The following is a 23,569-nucleotide window of genomic DNA, read 5'->3' as shown; positions in this document are numbered from 1 at the left end:
CAGCAACTTAATGAGACCCTGTTTCCAGATAAAATATGTCTGGAAGTATAGCCCAGAGGTAGAAAAGTCCTTGGGTTCCACCCCAGTACCACCAAAAATAAATAAATTAAATTAAATAATAAATAAATAAATAAAAACAAGGTCCCCTTGCTGGGCATGGTGGCACATGCTTGTAATTCTAGTGCTTGGGAGGCTGAGACAGGAGGATCGCACAGGTTCAAAGCCAGCCTCAGCTACTTAATGAGGCTCTCAGCAACTTAGTGAGACCCTGTTTCCAAATAAAATATAAAATAGGTCTGGGAGTATAGCCCAGAGGTAGAAAAGTCCTTGGGTTCCACCTTCAGTACCAAAAAACAAAAACAAGGTCCCCAGCTGGGAGCTGGGCTTGGTGGCGCACGCTTGTAATCTCAGCATTTGGGAGGCTGAAACAGGAGGATATCTGTTCGAGGACAGCCTCAGCTACTTAAATGAGGCCCTTTGCAATTCAGTGAGACCCTGTTTCAAAATAAAGAATGAAAAACAGGGCAGGAGGTGTAGCTCATAGGTCAAATGCCCCTGGGTTCCATCCCCAGACCTGCAAAAAAAATAAAATAAATATATATATATATATATATATATATATATATGTGTGTGTGTGTGTGTGTGTGTGTGTGTATATATATGTATGTGTATATATATATGTATGTATATATATATATATACATACATATACACACACATACATATATATATACACACACACATATATATATATATATATATATATATATATGGCCAGGCATGGTGGCACATGCTTGTAGTCCTGACATTTGGAGGCTGAGACAGGAGGATCGCAGTTCAAGGACAACTTTAGCTACTACTTAGTGAGGCCCTTTGCAACTTAGTGAGCCCTGTTTCAAAATAAAAAGAAAAAAAAAAAATAGGGCTGGGTGTATAGCTCAGAGGTAGAATGCCCCTGGGTTCCATCCCTAGTACTGCAAAATAAATAAATAAAATAATAAAAATAAAATAAAAACAGGGTTCCCCTAAATTGTGGAGAACCACATTAAATTGCTGAGGCTGCTGGGTCTGGTGGCACATGCCTATAATCCCAGTACTGGGAGACTGAAACAGGAGGATCACAGGTTCAAAGCCATCCTCAGCAATTCAGCGAGGCCCTCTACAATTTAATATAAGCCTGTTTTAAGCCACTCATGGTGGCACATGTTTGTAATCCAAGTACTTGAGAGGCTGAGACAGGAGAATCATAGGTTCAAAGTCAGCCTCAGCTACTTAGTGAGACCTTGTTTCAAAATAAAGAATAAAAACCAGCCAGGCATTAGCCAGGTATGGTGGCTGAGACAGGATAGCACAGGTTCGAAGCCAGTCTCAGCTACTTGGTGAGGCTCTCAGCAACTTAGTGTGACCCTATTACCAAAAAAAAGCATAAAATAGGTCTGGGAGTATAGCCCGGAGGTAGACAAGCCCCTGGATTCCACCCCAGTACCACCCAAAAAAAAGAAAAACAGCCAGGCATGGTGGTACACGCTTGTAATCCCAGCATTTGGGAGGCTGAGACAGGAGGATCACAGTTCACAGACAGCCTCAGCTACTAAGTGAGGTCCTTTGCAACTCAGTGAGACCCAGTTTCAAAATAAACAATAAAAATAGGACTGGGGGTGTAGCTCGGAGGTAGAATACCCCTGGGTTCCATCCTCAGACCCACACACATACACACACAAAAAAAGACCCTGTTTCAAAATAAAAGTAAGAACCGGAGCATGACATGATGGCAAATGCCTGTAATGCCAGTACTTGGGAGGCTGACATAGGAGGATCGCAGATTCTGAGCTAGCCTCAGCAATTTAGGCCTCCTCAACTTAGTGAAACTCTGTTTTAAAATAAAAAAATAAAAAGCCAGGTGTGGTGGCACATGCTTGTAATCCCAGCATTCAGGAGGCTGAGACAGGAGGATCATGGTTCACAGACAGCCTCAGCTACTTAGGCCCTCCATAACTTAGTGAGACCCTGATTCAAAATAAAGAATAAAAGCCTGGCGTGGTGGCACACACTTGTAATCCCCGCGCTTGGGAGGCTGAGACAGGAAGGTTCACGGGTTCAAATCACACGGGTTCAGCCGGGCGTGGTGGCGCACACTTGTAATCCCCGCACTTGGGAGGCAGAGACAGGAGGATCGTGTAGGTTCGAAGCCAGCCGTGCGCGCTGGCTTAGGAGACCCTGTTTCCAAATAAAAATGTAAAAAAATAAGTCTGGGAGTGTAGCCCGGAGGTAGAGGGGCTTCCAGGAACCCCAGTACCAAAAAAAAAAAAAAAAAAAATCACACGGGTTCAAAGCCAGCCTCAGCTACTTAGATAGGCTCTCAGCAACTTAGTGAGACCCTGTTTCCAAATAAAATATAAAAAATGTCTGGGAGTATAGCCTGGAGGTAAAATTCTCTGGGTTCTATCCCCAGTATCACCAAAAAATAAAAAATAAAAAAAAGAATAAAAATTAGGCAAGGGGTGTAGCTCAGAGGTCTATTGCCCCTTGGTTCCATCCCGACCCGCAAAAGATGAAAAATAAAAAATAAGCCAAGTGTGGTGGCACACACTGTAATCCCAGTACTTGGGAGGCTGAAACAGGAGGATCACAGGTTCACAGCCAACTTCAGCTACTTAGTGAGGCTCTCTGGAACTTAGAACCTGTTTCAAAAAATAAAGAATACAAGTTTGTGATCCCAGTAATTGGGAGGCTGAAACAGGAGGATTGTAGGTTTGCGGCCAGCTTCAGCAACTTACTGAGGCACTTGGCAATTTTTTCTTTTTTTTTTTTGGTGGTACTGGGGGTGGAACCCAGGGGCTTTTCTACCTCTGGACTATACTCCCAGACCTATTTTATATTTTGTTTTTAAACAGGGTCTCACTAAGTTGCTGAAAGCCTCACTAAGTAGCTGAGGCTGGCTTCAAACCTGCGTGATCCTCCTGTCTCAGCCTCCCAAGCGCAGGGATTACAAGCGTGCGCCACCACACCCAGCAGCACTTGGCAATTTAGTGAGACCCCCATTTCCAAATAAAAAATAAAAATAGGGCTGAGGTATAGCCTGGAGGTAGAAGGCCACTGGGTTCCATCCCCAGTACCCCCCCCTCAGAAAAAAAGAAGAAAAATAGGGCTGAGGATATAGTTCAAAGGCAGATAGAATGCCCCTGGGATCGATCCCCAATAACTTAATAAAATAAAAATAAATAAAAGCCAGGAATGTTGGTGTATGCTTGTAATCCCAGTACTGGGAGGCTGAAACAGGAGAATAACAGGTTTAGAGCCAGCCTTGCCAATTTAGTGGGGTTCTCAGCAACCTCATGAGACCCTATTTCCAAATAAGAAAATTAGGCTGGGGTATAGCTTGGAGGTAGAATGCCTGGGGTTCAATCCCTGGTACCAAACTTTATTATTTTTGTGGTGCTGGGGATTGAACTCAGGGGCATTCTACCTCTGAGATATACCTCCAGCCCTACATTTTTATTCTTTATTTTGAAATAGGGTCTCACTGAGTTGCAAAGGGCCTCTCTAAGTAGCTAAGGCTGACCACAAACACAGAGCCTTGTGTCTTACCCTCCCAAGTACTGGAATTATAAGCATGTGCCACCACAGCTGCATCAAAAAACAATTTTTTTTTTTTTTTTTTGGCGATACTGGGGCTGGAACCCAGGGGCATTGCACCTCACAGCTACACCCCCACCCCCAGCCCTATTTTTAGTCTCTTTATTTTTGAAACAGGCTCTCCATTGAGTTGCAAAGGGCCTTGCCAAGTATCTGAGGCTGTCCAAGAACCATGATCCTCTGGTCTCCTCCTCCCAAATGCTGGGATTGCAAACTTGAGCCACCACTCCCTGCACAAGTTTTGTGATGCTGAGGGTAGAACCCAGGGCTTTTCTACCTCCGGGCTATACTCCCAGACCTATTTTATATTTTATTTGGAAACAGGGTCTCACTAAGTTGCTGAGAGCCTCACTCAGTAGCTGAGGCTGGCTTCGAAACTATGCGATCCTCCTGTCTCAGCCTCCCAAGCGCGGGGATTACAAACATGTGCCACCACGTCTGGCTCCCAGCCCTATTTTTTTATTCTTTCTATCTTTCTTTTTCTTTTCTTTCTTTCTTTTTTTTTTTTTTTTTTTTTTTTTTTTTTTTGGCGGTACTGGGGATAGAACCCAGGGGCATTTTGCCTCTGAGCTACACCCCCAGCCCTTTTTTTTAATTCTTTTTGTTGTTGTTGTTGTTGTGTTTGGTACTGGGGATGGAACCCAGGGGCCTTCTACCTCCGGGCTACACTTCCAGACCTATTTTATATTTTTTATTTGGAAACAGGGTCTCTTAAGCCAGCTAAGGATGCCTTCGAACCTGCAAGATCCTCCTGTCTCAGCCTCCCAAGCGTGGGGATTACAAGCATGTGCCACCACACCCGGCTTCATTCTTTGTTTTTTAATTAATTAATTTTCTTTTTTCTTCTCTCTTCCCTCTACACTAGCAAGTCCAATGTGAAATCCATCCTGACTTTGAATCCCACCCCCCCACCGCCTCTCCACCCCTGAGCCTCCCCCTTGATTCATCAGCTCTCACTAGAATCACTGTAAAAACTGTTTTCCCTTCTCCTGAGGGTCGACCAGGAGGCTGCCAACTTGAGTTTTCCTAGATGCACATCTGATCACGCACTCTGTTCAAGAGGAAGTCCAAGCTCTTCACAGTAGTTGAGAAAACTTTTCATGATTCGGGCTCTGCCATGTTTCTCCTCATTTTTCAACACTCAGCCGTTCATTCCTTCATTGATTCATTTAACAAACAAATCTTGGCTCCTTTGTGGATGCTAAAGAGACAAGTAATGACTAAGACAAGTAAAATGGGTTTCCCTGGTTTTTGCTTTTCTCTCTCTTTCCACATCCCTATTCTTTATTTTTGAAACAGGGTCTAAGTTGTGGAGGGCCTCACTAAGTAGCTGAGACTGTCTGCAAACCTTGATCCTCCTGTCTCAGCCTCCAGAATGCTGATATTATTACAAGCTTGCCCCACCCCTCCCCCCACGTTAAAAATATTTTTTAATGTAAAGAATAAAATAGGACTGGGTATGTAGTCAGAGGTAGAATGCCCCTGGGTTCAGTTCTCAATGACACACACACACACACACACACACACACACACACACACACACACACAATGGAACAGGGTATGGTAGAACACACCTGTAATCCTAATTCTTGGGAGGCTGAGATAGGAGTATCCCAGGTTCAAGGCCCTGTTTCAAAATCATGAGATAGCTGGGTGTGGTAGCCCATGCTTATAATCCCAGCACTTGAGAGGCTGAGACAGGGGATCACACAGGTTCAAAGCCAGCCTCAGCTACTGAGTGAGGCTCTCAGCAACTTAGTGGGACCCTATTTCCAAATAAAATATAAAATAGGTCTGGGAGCATAGCCTGGATGTAGAAGAGCCTCTGGGTTCCTTCTCCAGTACCAATCAAATAAAATAAGCTAGTCCAGTGGCTTATGCTTGTAATTCTGGTATTTAGGAGGCTGAGATAGGACAACGGCAGGATTGCCGCAAGCCTCAGCTACTTAGTGAGGCCCTCTGCAATTTAGTGAGACCTTGTTTCAAAATAAAGAATAAAAATAGGGCAGGGGGTGTAGCTTGGAGGTAGAATGCCCCTGGGCTCCATCCCCAGACCCACAAAAATAAATAAATATATATATATATATATATGGTTAGAAGTGTAGCTTGGAGGTAGAATACCTCTGGCTTCCATCTCCAGTACTGCAAAAAAGAAATAATGAAGCAGGGTGTACTGGCGCACGCTTGTAATCCCAGCATTTAGGAGGCTGAGACCGGAGGATCACGGTTTGCGGACAGACTCAGCTACTTAGTGAGGCCCTCTGCAACTCAGTAAGACCCGGTTTCAAAACAAAGAATAAAATATAGGGCAGAGGGTGTAGCTTAGAGGTAGAATGCCCCTGGGTTCCATTCCCAGACCTTCACACACACACACACACACACACACACACACACACACACACACATACAAATATGGCAAGGGGTGTAGCTTGGAGGTAGAATGCCCCTGGGTTCCTTCCCCAGGCCCACAAAAAAAAAAAAAAAAAAAAAAAAAGCCGGGCGTGGTGGCGCACGCTTGTAATCCCCGCGCTTGGGAGGCTGAGACAGGAGGATCACGCAGGTTCGAAGCCAGCCTCAGCTACTTAGTGAGGCTTTCAGCAACTTAGTGAGACCCTGTTTCCAAATAAAATATAAAATGGGTCTGGGAGTATAGCCCGAGGTAGAAAGCCTCTGGGTTCCACCCTCAGTACCACCAATAAATAAATAAATAAAATAATAATAAACTAGTGGTTTATTTCAGAGGTAAAATCCCTCTGGGTTCAATTCCTAGTACCATAAAATAAACAAATAATTAGAATTTAATTGCTAAGTCGGGCGCGGTGGCGCATGCTTGTAATCCCAGCATTTGGGAGGCTGAGACCAGAGGATCGTGGTTCGCAGATAGCCTCAGGTACTTAGTGAGGCCCTCCGCAACTTAGTGAGACCCTATTTCAAAATAAAGAATAAAAAAATAGGGCAGGGGATGTAGCTCGGAGGTTAAATGACCCTGGGTTCCATCTGAAGACCCACAAAAAAAAAAAAAAATTAATTGCTAGCCAGGTAGGTGTGATGCTGCATGCTTGTAATCCCAGCATTTGAGAGACTGAGATAGGAGGATCACGGTTCAAGGACAGCCTCAGCTACTGTTAGTGAGGCCCTTTGAAACTCAGTGAGACCCTTTTTCAAAATAAAGAATAAACCCTAAAGCCGGGTGTGGTGGCACACACTGTAATCCCAATATTTGGGAGGCTGAGACAGGAGCTACTTAGTAAGGCCCTCTGCAACTCAGTGAGACCCTGTGTCAAAATAAAGAATTAAAAAAAATAGGCAATCTTGGGGGTAGATTGCCTCTGGGTTCCATCCCCAGTACTGCAAATAAATAAATAAAAATAAAGAATAAAAAATAGGGTTGGTGGTGTAGCTCAGAGGTAGAATGCCCCTGAGTTCCATCCCCGGTACCACAAAAAAATATAAATAAATTGCTAGGAACCTGTGATCCTCCTATCTCAACTATCTCAACCTCTCAAGTACTGGGGTTACAGGTTTGTGCCACCATGATTGGCATTTTTTTTCATTTGGAAACAGGATCTCTTAAGGTTGCTGAGAGCTTCACTATGTTGCTAAGGCTAGCTTCAAACCTGCAATCCTCCTGAATCATCTTCTCAAGTACTGGGATTAAAGGTGTGTGCCACCATTCTGGCTCTAAAATGTTTTTTTTTTTTTTCCAATACTGGGGATGGAACGCAAGGGCATTCTACCTCTGAGCTGCACCCTCACCCCTATTATTATTATTATTTTTTGGGGTGGCACTGGGGGTGGAACCCAGGGGCTTTTTTTTTTTTTTTTTTTTTACCTCCGGGCTATACTCCCATACCTATTTTATACTTTATTTGAAAACAGGGTCTCACTAAGTTGCTGAGAGCCTCACTAAGTAGCTGAGGCTGACTTCGAATCTGTGCGATCCTCCTGCCTCAGCCTCCCAAGCGCGAGAATTACAAGTGTGCGCCACCACGCCCCGCTCCTGGAAGTCCTTCTATCTCCGGCTACACTCCCAGACCAATTTTTATATTTTTATTTGGAAACAGGGTATCTTAAACCAGCGTGGCTGGCTTCGAACCTGCGCAATCCTTCTGTCTCTGCCTCCCAAGCGCGGGGATTACAAGCGTGCGCCACCATGCCCGGCGTCCCCACTCCTATTTTTAATTTTTTCTGGGTCTGGGATGGGACTCAGGGGCATTCAACCTCCAAGCTACACCCTCTGCCCTACTTTTTTAATTCTTTATTTTAAAACAGCTTATCGGGTGTATTCATTCAAGTCACCCCTCCATGCCAGTCTGTATGGAGCTGTTCCTATCCTCTGTATTTATATCTTTCTAATAAACTTCTTAAAATAAAAAAAAAACAGCGTTTTTTTTTGCAGAGGGCCTCACTAAGTAGGCTGTCTGTGAACCTTGTTCCTTCTCCTGTCTCAGCCTCTCAAATGCTGGGAGTTACAAGCATGTGCCACCATGCCCAGCTATGGAGATGCTCTTTATTTGAGAATTATCCTCTGGGGAGGGGTACTTTTGACTAGCTCCGGATAATACTGATACCTTGGGCCCTGGTAGGAGTTCTCTCAGTTCACTTACATGAGGGAGACTAAAGGTCCCAAACAAAATAGAGACTTGATCAAGATGACCCTGAACCTGGGCGTGATGGTGCATGCTTTTAATCCCAATACTTGGGAGGCTGAGGCAGGAGGATTGCAAATTTGTGGCCAGCCTCAGCTACTTAGTGAGACCCTGACTCAAAATATAGAATAAAAAAATAGGGCTGAGGGTGTAGCTCAAGCTAGAATGTCCCTAGGTTCAATCCCAGTACCAAAGGGGAAAAAAAAAAAAAAAAGATTACCCTCAGTTCTTCCCAACATGCAAGACAGGACCTGCCTCTGGATTGAAGAGCTAAAAGTAATCACCTAGGCCAGGCATGGTGGCACATACTTGTAATCCAAGTACTTGGGAGGCTGAGACAGGAAAATCGCAGGTTTAAGCTGACCTCTGCAATTTATCAAGGCTGCCAACAACCTAGTGAGACCTTGTTTCAAAATAAAAAATAAACTGGGCATGGTGGAGCACGGCTGTAATCCCAGCATTTGTGAGGCTGAGAAAGGAGGATTGTGAGTTCGAGGCCAGCCTCAGCTACTTAGGCCCTTTGCAATTTAGTGAGACCTGTTTCAAAATAAAGAATAAAAAATAGGATGGGGCTGCACGTGGTGGCGCATGCTTGTAATCCCAGCATTCGGGAGGCTGAGACCGGAGGATCGCAGTTTGAGGATGGCCTCAGCTATGTCTAAATCAGCTATGTCTAAATCAGCTATGTCTGCAAATTAGTGAGACCCTGTTTTAAAATAAAGAATAAAAAATAGGGCAGGGGGTATAGCTTGGAGGTCGAATCCCTCTGGATTCCATCCCCAGACCCACAAAAAAAAAAAAAAAAAAAAATAGGGCAACAATGCCCCTGGGTTCCAGCCCCAGTACCGCAAAAGTAAAATAAATAAAAATAAAAATTAAATCGCTCTGGGGGTGTAGTTTGGAGGTAGAACCTCTGTGTTCAATCCCCCATGCCAAAAATAAATAAATAAATAAAAATAATCAGGCCCGGCATGGTGGCACACACTTGTAAACCCAGTAATACTGAGGTTACAGTACTGGAAGGTTGAGAGAGGATAATAGGTTCGCAGACCACCTCAGTACTTAGTGAGACCCTCCAAAACTTAGTGAGACCCTGTTGCAAAATAAAAAATAAAAAACAGCCGGACGTGGTGGCGCATGCTTGTAATCCCCACGCTTGGGAGGCGGAGACAGGAGGATTGCGCAGGTTTGAAGCCAGCTGTGCTGTCTTAAGAGACCCTGTTTAAAAAAAAAAAAAAAATATATATATATATATATACGCACACACACATACATACATACATACACACATACACGGTGTCTGGGAGTATAGCCCGGAAGTAGAAGGGCTTCCAGTAACCCTGGTACCAACACACACACACACACACACACACACACACACACACACACACACACACACAGAGTTTGGGGTGTAACTCAGAGGTAGGAGTCTCCTGGGTTCAATACCCAATACCGCAAAATAATCAGTTATAATCGTAAACCTACAACCGGTCACAGGTACTTGGCCTGCACGTAGCCATTTTATAAATGAGAAAGAAATGTGAACATGTCAGTACTATGTCCACATTTAAATAGTAACTCAGGCAACCAGAGGCCAGGATGGCATGTTCCATCTTTTTCTTTTTTCTCTTTTTTTTTTCTTTTTTCTTTTTTAGTGGTACTGGAGATGGAACCCAGGGGCCTTCAACCCCGAGCTACACTCCCAGATCTATTTTATATTTTTTATTTGGAAACAGGGTCTCTTATGTCAGCTGAGGCTGGCTTCAAACCTGCGCGAACCTGTGCGGTCCTCAGCCTCCAAGTGCAGGGATTACAAGCGTGCACCACCAGGCCCAGCTCTCCATCTTTCTTAGAAGTCTCTTAGAGCAGTGGCCAGAACACTCATGGAATGGGACCCTCGCTGTTCCTTTTTTTTTTTTTTTTTTTGCCTTGTCTGTGAAATGAAACGAATATTTACCCTAGAGAATTGTGTGTGTGTGGTTCTAGGGATTGAGCCCAGGGTTATACTCCCCAGCCCTATTTTATTTTTACTCTGAAAAAGGGTCTCGCTGGGTTGATCAAGGTCTCACTAGTTGCTGTCCACGATGCAGCGATCCTCCGGCCTCAGCCTCCCAAGTCCTGGGATTACAAGCGAGCACCAAGTTTTACCTCAGAGAGTTGTAATTACCAAGTTAGTATGTGAGAAAGTGCTCTGCATACAAATGCAAACGGTTTTTCAAATGTCAGCGCTTGGAGAGCGCAGGCCAGCACTTGAACCCAGCGACAAAGTGACACGATCTCCTTCCCGGGGAACGTCAGGCGCCCGTAAAGCACGCGGCGGGCTGGGCGGCCCCGCGGGTGGCGACGCCGTGCGCGTGCGTGAACTAGGCGGCGGAAAGGCATTCACAACGTAGCTGGTCGGCGAAACGCTCCTTCCGCAGCCGCGCGCCGCCCAGCGGCCAACTGCCCCCTAAGATTTCAGCCCACATCCCAACTCCTCGCCCCAGTGCCGTCAGAAGGCGACCAATAGACGAAGAGCAGGAAGGGGCGGGGTCACCGGGGACCGCCCCAAACACCTACTTCTGACCAGTCGAGTCACAAGACCCGTGGGAGGGCGGAGCTAAGATGACGTAACCCAATCCAAGATTTGAGGGCGGTTACGTAGTACCCCCACTCCTTGGAGTTTAACTCCGCCCTTCGCTTTACGTAAACCTGCTGACCTATCAACGACTGAGTCTGGGGGTGAGGGGGAGGGGGCGGAGAGTGGGAGGAGGCAGAGAGAGGAAGGAGGCGTAGGCTGAAGAGGAAGAGGGAGGAGGGGCAGGGAAGTCCTGACGGAGAAGAGGCCCAAGACTCCAAAGAAGACAACAGGAGACTGTGCTGGAGTTCCATCGCTGCCCAGCAGCCGTTCCGGATCCTCTAAAGCACAAGTCAGACAGAGACGGAGGAAAGGAGGAAGAGACTTTTATGTCGGCAGACAGAGGAGCTCTACCCGTCACCGTTGCCTCACATCCGGGGCTTTGGAGGGCTGGCCTCGCGGCCCCGCCCCCCCTCGCGCCTTTCATGGCGACCGGAGGCGGAGGCTGGAAGAGCAGGGCTCGGAGGAGGCCCCTTTAAATCTCCTTAAAGGGGTGGTCACCGAACTCGGCGGACTCCAACGCCAGCCTTAAAGGGGAAGCATCGAACAGAACCTGACAAATTGAGAACTGTGCTGTTGGGAAGAATTGGGGCGAGTGGAGTTTCCCACCTCTTCTCTCCTCCTACGCAATAAGTCCTTTAAATTCAGCTTAAAGGAGAAGTGGCCGCTTATGGAGGACTAGAAACTAACTCCTGGGCCCTTAAAGGGACGGTCTACTGTTTGAAGGACCCTGGGCTCCTTAAAGGGGTGGCCTCTTTTAGCCGGAGGACTTGAGACACTTTTAAAGGGAAGGTGTGCGTTTCGGGTCGAGCTTTCGGCCCCTTTTAAAGGGGCGGCCCTTCCTCTTCCTCGGGGAGACTTGCCTCGACCCCTGGCAGGGGGCGGCCACCGCAGTAGGCCGGCCGGACACAGTCGGCTCATCTTAAAGGGGCCAGGGGCTGGACAACTTGAGGCCTCACCTTAAAGGGACGGCCGCCCCGTTTTTGCTGTCTCGGCCCCGCCGGCCCCACAGGGGGGGCCCTCGGGCTTGTCGCCCCGGGGGCGGCGCCGGCTCTCGGGGCCTTGGCCTTGGGGCAAGCTTGGGGCCAGCAGATCCTGCTGTAAAGGGAAGCCGTGGCCTTCTCGTCCCCGTGCAGTCGCCAGCGCCGCGCCTGCGACCCCGGGCCTGCGGACAGGCCGCTTCGGGCCCCGCCGCCTCCGGATGCGGCGCTGAGGGCCGTCGCCATGGAGACGGCAGCGGCCGCGGCCCCGGGCCCGGGCTGGGCGGCTGAGGGGGAGCGGCGGCGGCGGCGCTGCTCGCGCCGGGACCGCGACCGGGAGCAGCGGCGCCGCCGAGGTCCAGGAGGCGACGCGCCCCGGGCCTTGTTGGCCGCACCGCGCGGTTCTTCGTCCTCGTCGTCGCCGCCGCCGCCCGCAAGGCCCTGGTCGTCAGCCTCGTCTGGAGAGCGGCCCGGAGGCCCGAGACGGCGGCGGCCCCGGCCCAGGCCCCGGCCCCCGCGCCCCCGAGCTCGGAAGCGGCCTGCCGGCTCGGGCAGCCGTGGGGAGGAAGAGGAGGAGGAGGAGGGGGGCGCCGACGACGGGGAAGCCGAGGAGGAGCCTGAGGAGGAGGAAGAAGAGGAAGAGGACTTGATCGATGGCTTCGCCATCGCCAGCTTCGCCAGCCTCGAGGCCTTGCAGGTGGGGTCTAATGGGGCTGAGGGTCTTGGGGGGTCTGAGAGGGGCAGAAAGAAGAGTACAGTGTTTAGAGTGGGTGGGGTTGAGGGGGAAATGCTGGCACCCCAAACCAGAGCAACCGGCTCCTCTGGCCAGGCCTCTGCCCCACCCTGGGGTGGGAGGAGGTAGTGCTAGTCCCTAGGGACCAACCAGGTTACCTGGCCTGAGTGGCCCATTGGTAGCCTGGTCACCCTAGAGAGGTGGGGAGTTTTTCTTTTTCCATCCACTTCAGTCCCACCTCCTCCTCCACAGAAGGATGCATCTCTTCAGCCCCCAGAGCGACTGGAACATCGGCTGAAGCATTCTGGGAAACGGAAGAGGGGGGGCTCCAGTGGGGCCACTGGGGAGCCAGGGGACAGCTCTGATCGGGAGCCTGGCCGGCCCCCTGGGGATCGGGCCCGAAAATGGCCCAATAAGCGGAGAAGGAAAGAGGTGAGCTTGTCCCAGATCCCCTTCTTTTAAAACTTTAGGTAGAACTGCTTTCTGGGGTATTCTTTTCCATGAACAGTGCCTTGCCCATTCGAAACAGTAATCTCAGTCTCTAAGGGCAAACAGGAAAGCACAGTTAATTTGAGCCCCCCCCCCCCAATCCAGATCTAAGAAAGACTTGTGTACAGTCACCTGTTTTGGGTTGGTACTATGTCTACTTCAAACATGTTTATAATTTAAGAATCAGGTCAAAGGGACTTAGTTGAATCATAAATAAATTAGATGTGGTCTCTGCCCTTCCCTCAAGGTGGTGGCAGTCTAGCAGGAAAGAAACAGTCAACAAACAAACACTTAGACTGAAGCTTGAGAAGCTATACAAGGCAGAGATCTGGGAGAGATGCTGCAGAAACCCACATGAGGAAGCCACTCATTCTGCCTGGGGGATGGGAGGAGGGTTGTGGTTAGGGAAAGCCCCCTAGGATGGCTCAGGCCCTGAAATATAGTCAGAAGTTTGCAAAGAGGAGAAAAAAAGAAAAGTTGTTTGGGGTTAAAGCGCATAGATATGAGAACCTGGTGTATTTAGAAAATGGCAAGAATTTAAAATGGGGGTGCCCAAAAGCCAGAGAAGCAGCTACAAAAAGAGATTGAGAGTAGAACTCGAGGGACCTTGAATGCTTTGCTGGGAGTTGAGACTTTATCCACGTGTTTGGCCAGTCAGCTTCCCTTACCTCTGGACTCTGGTCTTTCTCAGGCCTTCTCCCGTCACTCTCTGGAAGCTGGATACATAGTAAGTGCTAGCTATCTGTCCTAGTCTTTCCCCCTTTCCCTGACTTGGGCCCACTCTTTTCCCCTCATTTGACACCTCTCTCTTTCCTTCTCCCCAGTGTGACGCAGAAAGTGATCTGGATGAGAGGGTGAGTGGGGCTAGAACTTGTTCGGTGGGCAGTGTCATAGCTTGTAAGATGGTTTGCAGCTTAAAGGCCTTCTGCATGCGGCAAACAGCCTCCCTCTGAGTGGGGAACATGAGCGCTGACTAGAGATAGAAAGTCTATGTCTTAGTATGCCATCCTTTCCAAAGCTTTTGGAGCTACCACTGATTCTCCATGGGAATCCAGAGTGGCTGTTGGAGAGAGATGGTCCTTCCTGCTGGCCATTAGCCTGCTCTTATAATTAGGTTTTCATAGCTGAGAATCTGAACAGGGACATTCATTGGTCATGGTAGTAAGAACACTAAACCCATTATAGTCAAAGCAGAAACTCAACCACTTAAAATATATATTAGTTCATCTTTGGGACAGATTTTCTTGTTTTGAAGTAATGTGTCCTAGTAATGCCGTGCCCTACCAACTTATCCCTGGAAGTTTGCACTCTTCGTCATGTGCCTTACTTTCCCTCAAAAAGTTGTCTGGACAGGACTGTGATACGCGGAAAGCCTCAGCTACTAGTGAGGTCCCTTGCAATTCAGTGAGACCCTGTTTCAAAAATAAAAACACTAAAAGCTAGAATACCCTGGGTTCCATCCCCAGTACCACAAAAAAAAAAAAAAAAAAAAAGCTGAGTGTGGTGGTGCACGCTTTTAATCCCATCATTGAGGAAGCTGAAACAGGAGAATCACGGTTCACAGACAGCTACTTAGGCCCTTTGCAGTTCAGTGAGACCCTGTTTTAAAATAAAGAATTAAAAAAAAAAAATGGGTCAGAGCTCAGAGGTAGAATGCCCCTGGGTTCCATCCCCCCAGTACCACAAAACAAGTTGTCTGGACAGAGATGGTGACCCAGAGAGTTGTTCATCTGAAGAAGGTGGCTACTATCCAGTTCTCGCTAATTGTTGCCACATGAGAACGGGGGCTCATTCATGAGAGCCTCAATTCTGGGCTTTATTTTTGCAATACTGGGGATACAACTTGGGCATTCTACCTCTGAGCTATACCACCAGACCTGTTTTTTATTCTTTACTTTGAAACACGTCTCACTAAGTTGCTGAGGCTGGCCGTGAACCTGTGATCCTCCTGTCTCAGCCTCCAAAGCTTATGCTGGATTACAAGTATGTGCCACCACACCTGGCTCAATTCTCGGTTTAAATGAGGAATCTCCAGGGCCAGGCGTGGTGGCGCACGCTTGTAATCCCCGTGCTTGGGAGGCAGAGACAGGAGGATCACGCATGTTCGAAGCCACCCGTGCTGGCTTAAGAGACCCTGTTTCCAAATAAAAATATAAAATAGGTCTGGGAGTGTAGCCCGGAGGTAGAAGGGCTTCCAGGAACCCCAGTACCACCAAAATAAATAAATAAATAAATGAGGAATCTCCAGATTTCAAAATCTCAGCAGTTTAAGTTTTTTTGTTTGTTTGTTTTTTTGGTTTTTTTTTTTTTGCTAATGCTTTTGGACCAAACAAATTCTTAGGCTAGGTAGGCCTGGGAGCCAGCAGTCAGTGATAACTGATGCTTTTGCTTTGATTCACCTCCTACTCTGCCACTTCAGTGCTGCCCTGATTGAGTCCTCTTGGCATAGATTCTTGGGCTGAGCTGCTTCATTCCTTTCTTGTAGCTTAGACTCCCTAGAATTCGTTAAGTGTCCCAGCTAAGTTACATTTCCCATCACCACCAGTTCCTAGCAGGCTCCAGAGGCTTTTGGCCTTACTGGGTAGATGACTGGTCTGACTACAACCTAACCCTCTCTCTACTCTTCTTCTCTAGGTCTCTGATGATGACCTTGATCCATCCTTTACTGTCTCAACCAGCAAAGGTTGGTCCCAAGGGCTGGGATGGAGGCAAGGGAGGGAAATTAGGTGAGCAGGAGCCTCAACTGAGCTTGTCTGCCATTTTGCCCTTACAGCCTCGGGCCCCCATGGCGCCTTCAATGGGAACTGTGAAGCAAAACTCTCCGTGGTCCCTAAAGTGTCGGGCCTGGAGCGGAGCCAGGAGCAACCCCCAGGGCCCGACCCGCTGCTAGTGCCTTTTCCCCCAAAGGAACCACCGCCTCCGCCAGCCCCTCGGCCTCCTGTCTCACCCCCTGCACCCTTGCCGGCCACCCCCAGTCTACCACCCCCACCCCAGCCCCAGCTGCAGCTTCGGGTCTCACCCTTCGGCCTCCGCACTTCTCCCTATGGCAGCAGCCTGGACCTCAGCACTGGCAGGTGAGTGCTCCAGGGGTTGATCTGATCTGGATGGGCTTGGTTATTTTGGCATCAACCGCTACACTGTGTAACTGGGGCATGGGATGTTACCTATTGGGTATGACTTGAAAAAGGATTCTACAGCTAAAAAGTTTGAGAGATGCTGGATGAAATAAATTTAAGAGATTACTGCATGACTTATCTGAGCCCTTTATACATTCACATGCAGGGGAATCCAGTTTGTGTTGTTTCCCAATTATTTTTGCTGGTGAGAACTTTTCGTAAGGCACATCTGCTAGGAATGGTGTTTGGAACATACTTTGGGAAATGCTGACATGATGACTAAGAGTGCTGGCTTTGGTTCAGTCAGACCTGGATTCAAATTCTTGCTCTGCCGTTTACTGGCTGTGTAATTTTTGTTAAGTCACTTAACCCCTCTGAGCCTCAATTTAAATAAAATAATAATAGTGCCTTCATTCTAAAGCTGTTGCAAGGATTAATTCTGAGTGAATACAGTGTTTCCCAAAGTGTGTGTACTCATCTTTCATGGGATGTGGGGTATCAGGTCTTAGCTATGTAAACTAAAATAGGCACAAGTTAGCTTTTATGTGCTTTAGGAAAAATGTGGTTAGTATTTCAACTCCTTGATTTCACATGGCACTGTTCAGGGTGAATCCAAAAAGGGGAGAATTAAGTCATGAAAAGAAGTAAGTGGTGTAGTACAGATGGTTGCTGGCTGCTTCGACACTTGGGAAGTGGTGTGAAATGTTGGAGACATGTATTAGCTTATAAGCAGGTGCCAGCACTTGGTCTACAAAGTGCTCGCCAAAGGGTAAGAATCACCGATGCTTGTTGTTATTGATGCTGTTGCTCTTGTCATCATCATCATCATTGTTCTTATTATTGAGAAAACTAAGGCTCAGAGAGGGGCAGTGACTTGCTCAAGGTCACCCAGGGTGTTCATGGCAAGATGGGCCTAGAATTCAGGTCTCCTGACTGCCAGGATGGGCCAGTGCGCTGCTGCTTCCACTGTCTTAGGGTGGGAACCCAGGTGGCCTGTTGTAATTAGGCGTCAAAATGAGTGATTTACTTTGTGCCGTGGTTGAGTCAGAAAAGGGAAAGTCATATGGCTAGAGATGGCAGAGGCAGCTGTGGAAGAAGAGACCCAGAGAAGAGGGGGTTGTTGGGTGTGGGAGGCACCTCAGTCTGAGGATGGGTTCCCTGGGGGGAGTTCCTGGGGGTGGGGTTCTGCCATCTCCCATGTTGGAGAACCAGGGTCACAGTATCACCCAGGCTTCTGACCCCCTCCCGTCAGAGCTGGCACCTCCCAACCCCCTCACTCATCTCCCCACTTCTCTCCCCAGCTCTTCACGGCCGCCCCCCAAGGCCCCGGCCCCTCCCGTGGCTCAGCCTCCCCCCTCATCATCCTCTTCGTCCTCCTCCTCCTCATCTGCCTCCTCCTCGTCCGCGCAGCTCACCCACCGGCCCCCGACGCCCTCACTGCCCCTGCCTTTGTCCGCCCACGGCTTTCCTCCCCCTGGGCTGCGGCCCCCCCCACCACCCCACCACCCCTCCTTGTTCTCCCCTGGCCCCACCCTACCCCCACCCCCACCCCTGCTGCAGGTGCCAGGGCACCCTGGGGCCTCAGCCGCTAACGCCCTTCCTGGTGAGTTTGGGGGTCCTGGCCGGGGGGTGGGGGGGCCATGGTCCCAAACTTGGGTCCACTCAGCTTTGGGGCATCTGGGCCTCAACAGACAGCAGGGCTTGAGGAGGGAGTGGCTGAAGGCCAGAGGGAAGGCCAGTCACCTGGGCCCAAGGTGGCCAGAGATATTAAAGCCTTCTCCCCCTCCCCTCCCACAGAGCAGGACCTGATCGGCCAGGACCTGAACTCTCGCTACCTGAATGCCCAGGGTGGCCCTGAGGTGGTGGGGGCAGGGGGCTCAGCCCGGCCCCTGGCCTTCCAGTTCCACCAGCACAACCACCAGCACCAGCACACCCACCAACACACCCACCAGCACTTCACCCCTTACCCCCCGGGCCTGCTGCCACCCCACGGCCCCCACATGGTGAGCTCCTCACTGGGCCGGTATTGAGGCTCAGCGGCCTAGGGTGGGGGTGGCTTCCAGGGGAAGGCCCAGGGTCCCTGGCTGGCAGCTCACTCTTCCCTTCTTTTCCCCAGTTTGAAAAATACCCAGGAAAGATGGAAGGCCTTTTCCGACATAATGTGAGTGTGTGTTGGCGCGTGTGTGGGCATGGATGGATCTATCACTACCTTTGGTCCTGACTGTTGGGGTCTGGTCTTCAGCTCTGGAAGTAAGAGCCTTGAGCCTGGGAGAGCTCCCTGGGGAGCTTAGGGTGGAGGCCAGAGGACCAGTGGGCAGACCAGACCTGGGCTGCACCTCTACCCCCTGCTTGGACTAGTCCCCTTCTCTCCACAGCCGTACACGGCCTTCCCTCCCGCAGTGCCCGGGCTGCCTCCCGGCCTCCCGCCGGCTGTCTCCTTTGGCTCCCTGCAGGGGGCCTTCCAGCCCAAGGTGAGCTCCCAGTCCAGACACCACCACTGCCGCCTCCCCTTACAGACCCAGACACCCTGGATCCACAAACCTTCTTGTCCCCAAAACCCTGCCTAGTGTCCCACCCTCCCTTCCACACCCAGGTGTTTGCAGAGCCATGCTCCCTCACCTGTCTCATTCCCCAGCTTGTTCTAGAGTCCTTTTATTTTTGGTGCCAGCTCAGCTCTCCTGTCTGATCCCTCCACTCCCCTTTCCCAGAGCACGAACCCTGAGCTGCCACCACGACTGGGGCCAGTGCCGAGCGGGCTCCCTCAGAAGGGGACACAGGTGAGGGGACCAGGGTAGATCCTTGGGGAGCTGGAAGGTATGTTGACAGGAGAGTGGGGTTGCTTGAGTGAACCACTGGCTTCTCCCTTCAGTACATGATCAGGGGTTCCCTGGGTGTGTAAAGAGAAAATTTCTGTAAATAACAACATTCCCCAGGTGTGAGGAATTAGAATTCCATGAGGTTGTTCCAGGCAGAGGATAATGATTAGAGTAGCAGTTTTGTTTTTTGTGGTGCTGGGCATCAGGGCCTCCTGCATGTAAGCCTATGCTCTACCACTGAGCTTACACCCCCAGTCAAGGACAGAGGTTTTTCTAGGGGGTTTTCAAATTTTAGTTGCAGAACTTTTTTTCCCCAAAATGACATCATACCAGGAAGTCCTGTCTGTAAAACAATTAAAAGATAAGCTTCTTTGTGAAGTGGCTGGGGAGTCAGAGCCTTCCCTCCCCCTTCACACATGTAGCAGCTTTAGACCCCAGTGTCCTGGGGACATTGTGAAAAGCACAGGACATATTATTGCCTAAAGGGTAGACTATATCAGAGATTTTTTAACTTCATTAAAAACTGGTGTTTTGTTTTTGTTTTTGTTTTCTAAAGAAATCTTAGGCAGACCCCTATTATGTAAAGCTTTTAATAAGATAGCTTTTCTGATTGAGGAACCTGTCCTGCCTACCCTAATCCACTCCTGGCCCTCCCAACAGGGGCCTCCCTGGGGCCAGGTTCAGAACCTGGCACTGGAGGGAAGGATGCAGGAAAGGTTGAAGGGAGCCACACAGAGTCTCAGGGAACTGTATGTGGGGGAAAGTGGGTGCTGTAGAGTTGAGATACGCAGGTTAGTCAAAAGGTCTGAATCGCCTCCAATCTTTCCTTTACCACCCCCAGATCCCCGACCATTTCCGGCCACCTTTGAGGGTGAGTTTGGTGAGGAACATCAGACTGCATGAGGCTGGGGGCTGGTGTCAGTGTGTTTGGCTAAGGGGGGGTGGGTCCTACTTGGGAAGGAGCAAGAAGCCCAAGACATGGAGGCAGCTAGATGTGAGAATGTAGGAAGTGAAGGCTTTCAAGTCATGGACCTGGGCTCAGATATAACTGGCCATGGGACCTTGGGCAAGACAGCTTATCTCTCTGAGCCTCAGTTTCCTAGGCTTTAAAATGAACTGAGTCATCCCTCAGTTTAAGGGATGATGAATGGGGATGTGGCTTGGCAAGGCTGGGCCCAGGGCCAGGCCTGGAGTGGGTGATGAGTGAACATTCTTTCCTTCCCTTTCCTTTTGGTCATCCTTCTGGGGCGGCAGAAACCAGGGAAGTGGTGTGCCATGCATGTGCGCGTGGCTTACATGATCCTGAGACACCAGGAAAAGATGAAGGTACTGGGTCTGGAGGGCTGGGGCGAGGGGGCCTAAGAGTCAGGGGTGGCTTGAACTCTGGGCATCTACCTTCAGTAGAGTTCAGCAGAAACTTGCCCAGCTCTTTGCTATCACTGTCACTGCTGAATAGATCTGCAGTTAGCACTTGTGTTCTCTGGCTAATTACGGGCATAGTCTGAGAAAACCCTCAGAGAGGCAGAGGAAGCACCCAAGTCCCTTTTGGTGCCAGCCAACTCTTGGAGGAGATTTAGGGGTGGGAGAGCAAATAGAAGAACCTAAGAAAAGAGATGCAGAAGAAAAAGGCAGACCGTGGCTCCTCACTGCCCCTCTCCCTGTGTCCCACACAGGGTGACTCCCACAAGCTTGACTTTCGGAACGACCTCCTGCCCTGCCTTCCGGGGCCCTATGGGGCCCTGCCCCCTGGGCAGGAGCTCTCCCACCCGGCCTCCCTCTTCACTGCAACTGGTGAGTCTAGTTAGCCCTCTCAGGGCCTGAGGTTCCCGTCTGTAGCTCAAGGCCCACCTTGCGCCCACTCAGCCTTATCAGTCTCCCACCTCTCTGCCCCAGGTGCCGTCCACGCTGCAGCCAACCCTTTCACGGCAGCTCCCGGGGCCCACGGACCCTTCCTCAGCCCCAGCACCCATATTGGTAAGAGCCAAGGATGTGTGGGGCAACCCAGGCCTCAGCTTGACTTGTGGATATTCTCAAAGTGGGGATGGAAATCAGACCCAAGAGACAGCTAGAATGGGGTAGACTTGGTATTGTTTTCTTTGTGACCTTGGGCAAGTTACTATACCCCACCTGAGCCATGCTTTCCTTATCTGTAAAATGAATAGGGAAGACCAGGGTGAGTCCCAGTCTCTGCCAGCTCACTATCGATCTCTGAAGTAGTCGGTAGTAGGGGGTAGTGTGCCACCTGGTAGAGGAGGGTGGAGAAAGGAGGCTGTGCAGGCCCAGGGGAGAGCATGGTCCCTGACTCCCAGGGAACTCAGCAGGGGCTTCTTGGGGAGAGTTTACCTGGGTACGGGTAGATAAGAAGGAGTCGGTGCTGAGGGCACAGAGGTGTTCCTGGCTGGGGGAATTGAGAAGTTCCTACTGAGAGATAGCTAATTGTTTTGATGGCTATGTGGTGCATGAAGTTAGGGTCTGGGAAGGGCTCTGCATGTCAGATGGGGAGAGGCTAGCAGAGGCAAGTAGCTTGCTGCAGAACGAGATCTGCTGAGTTGGGTCCAGGTGGCTGGTGTGGGGGAGTGGGAATAAGGCTTGTCTTCTAGTGTTGAGCCCCAGATTGACAGTATTCCTCACAGCTAGGTGACCACTGGCAAGTCATTTCACCTCTCTGAGTCTGTTTCATCTCAAACGTGGAAATGGTCCTCTCTTCCTCATGGGGTTTGTTGTGAGGCTAAGTGGCGTGATGCATGTCAAAGCTCAGTGCTTTGCCTGCACCAAGGAAGTGCTCAGCACAGGATTGTTAAAACCAAGCAACTGTGAGCTCCAGGGCCTGCTCGCTGCTCTGCCTCTTTTTGACAGTTTGCTGCACCTGTTCTGACCAGCCCCTTTTTTTCCCACAGATCCCTTTGGACGTCCCACAAGCTTCGCCTCCTTGGCTGCCCTCTCCAACGGGGCCTTTGGAGGCCTGGGCAGTCCTACATTCAGTGAGTGCTGGGTGGGGTGGTGGGTAGGGCTGTAGCTCTGGGTCATGTGCTGGAGCAGGGCCTGGAAGGACACCTGCATGGGCCCTTCCTCTCCTGGCCCCTTTCACCTTGTACTTCACCCTCTGCCCAGACTCCGGCGCCGTCTTTGCCCAGAAAGAAAGCCCAGGGGCCCCACCAGCCTTCGCCTCCCCCCCAGACCCATGGGGCCGCCTGCACCGCAGTCCTCTGGCCTTTCCTGCCTGGGTCCGGCCCCCTGAGGCCGCCCGGACGCCAGGCTCAGACAAGGAGCGGCCTGTGGAGCGGAGGGAGCCCTCTATCACCAAGGAAGAGAAGGACAGGTCTGCCTCCCCTGCCCACCTGCAGTTCTGCCCTCTCCCACCTCCTCACCTGTTGGAATACCTTCATTCTCATATTCATATTTCCTCTTTCTGTCTCTCTGCCTGGTCCCCAGAGATCTCCCCTTCTCACGACCCCAGCTCCGTGTTTCTCCTGCAACTCCCAAGGCCCGGGCCGGTGAGGATGGGGCCCGGCCAGCCAAGGAATCTGTGCGGGTAAAAGAAGAACGAAAGGAGGAAGCTGCTGCCGCCGCCGCTGCCGCTGCTGCCGCCGCCGCTGCCGCTGCCGCTGCAGCCACCGGGCCTCAGGGCCTTCACCTGCTGTTCGAGAGGCCCCGGCCACCCCCCTTTCTGGGTCCTAGTCCACCAGAGCGATGTGCGGGCTTCCTGGAGCCAACCTGGTTGGCAGGGCCCCCACGCCTCGCCAGGCCACCCCGCTTTTATGAGGCGGGTGAGGAGCTGACTGGACCAGGGGCTGTGGCTGCTGCCCGCCTTTACGGTCTAGAGCCTGCTCATCCCTTGCTGTATAGCCGCTTGGCTCCGCCGCCACCACCTGCTGCGGCTCCAGGAACCCCTCACCTTCTCAGCAAGACCCCGCCAGGAGCCCTTTTGGGGGCACCACCTCCGCTTGTACCTGCTCCACGGCCCAGTTCCCCACCTAGGGCCCCTGGCCCTGCCCGGGCTGACAGGTGAGGGGAGAAAAGGGGCAGGGGCAAAGCTCTATACCCCTTTCCTTTGACAAGGTCCTAGGGCTGAGGTTTTAAGCCAGGGCTAGAGGGCTGAGTCACGACCTCATGGCCATCTCTGAGGTCATGGACCTGGGAGCAGAAGCCCCGACCCCCATGAGATCAAGATCACATGGAGCGTGCGGTCACTAAGAGGGCAGAGGCCAGCAGCCTCTGCAGAAGGAGAGGCGTGTGTGTGTACATGAGAGTGGGGGTCATTTCAGAAGTCACGGCTCATGACCTGAGGTGCACCATTGCCCCCTCTGAGGGCCTCTAGGCCCTTGGCCTGCCTCTCCAAGGGCTCACTAAGCCAGAGGCCAAAGTGCCCCTCCCTTCACCTACCACCCAGTCCTCCTGCCCTCTCAGGGCTGGGGGGGGAGGGGCTAAAGGAAAGGGGGTTCTATGTACATATTTATCACCCCTTCCACATAGCCCCTAGACCTTTTGTACATTTTTACAGGGGTGCCCCTCCCAACAATCCCCTTCCTGGTT

General features: G+C 50.6%; 1 protein-coding gene across 1 annotated transcript; it reads left to right on the top strand.

The window, feature by feature from the left end:
- Nucleotides 1–12,126: 12,126 nt before the first annotated feature.
- On the top strand, nucleotides 12,127–23,045 carry FBRS (fibrosin; the record flags this gene model as incomplete). The annotated part of the gene is made up of 18 exons (XM_080703432.1): nucleotides 12,127–12,579; nucleotides 12,868–13,047; nucleotides 13,796–13,831; nucleotides 13,929–13,958; nucleotides 15,739–15,787; nucleotides 15,878–16,178; nucleotides 17,522–17,823; nucleotides 18,018–18,223; nucleotides 18,337–18,381; nucleotides 18,596–18,691; nucleotides 18,929–18,997; nucleotides 19,878–19,907; nucleotides 20,291–20,362; nucleotides 20,710–20,827; nucleotides 20,930–21,010; nucleotides 21,934–22,017; nucleotides 22,148–22,355; nucleotides 22,469–23,045. 18 exons carry the CDS (start codon nucleotides 12,127–12,129, stop codon nucleotides 23,043–23,045), a joined length of 2,937 nt encoding a protein of 978 aa, XP_080559558.1.
- Nucleotides 23,046–23,569: the final 524 nt, after the last annotated feature.

The sequence above is a fragment of the Muscardinus avellanarius genome (assembly GCF_963383645.1).
Source record: "Muscardinus avellanarius genome assembly, chromosome: 10".
Lineage (NCBI taxonomy): Eukaryota > Metazoa > Chordata > Mammalia > Rodentia > Gliridae > Muscardinus > Muscardinus avellanarius.
Note: the sequence above shows the minus strand (reverse complement) of the source record. Positions and strands in the feature narration are given on the sequence as shown.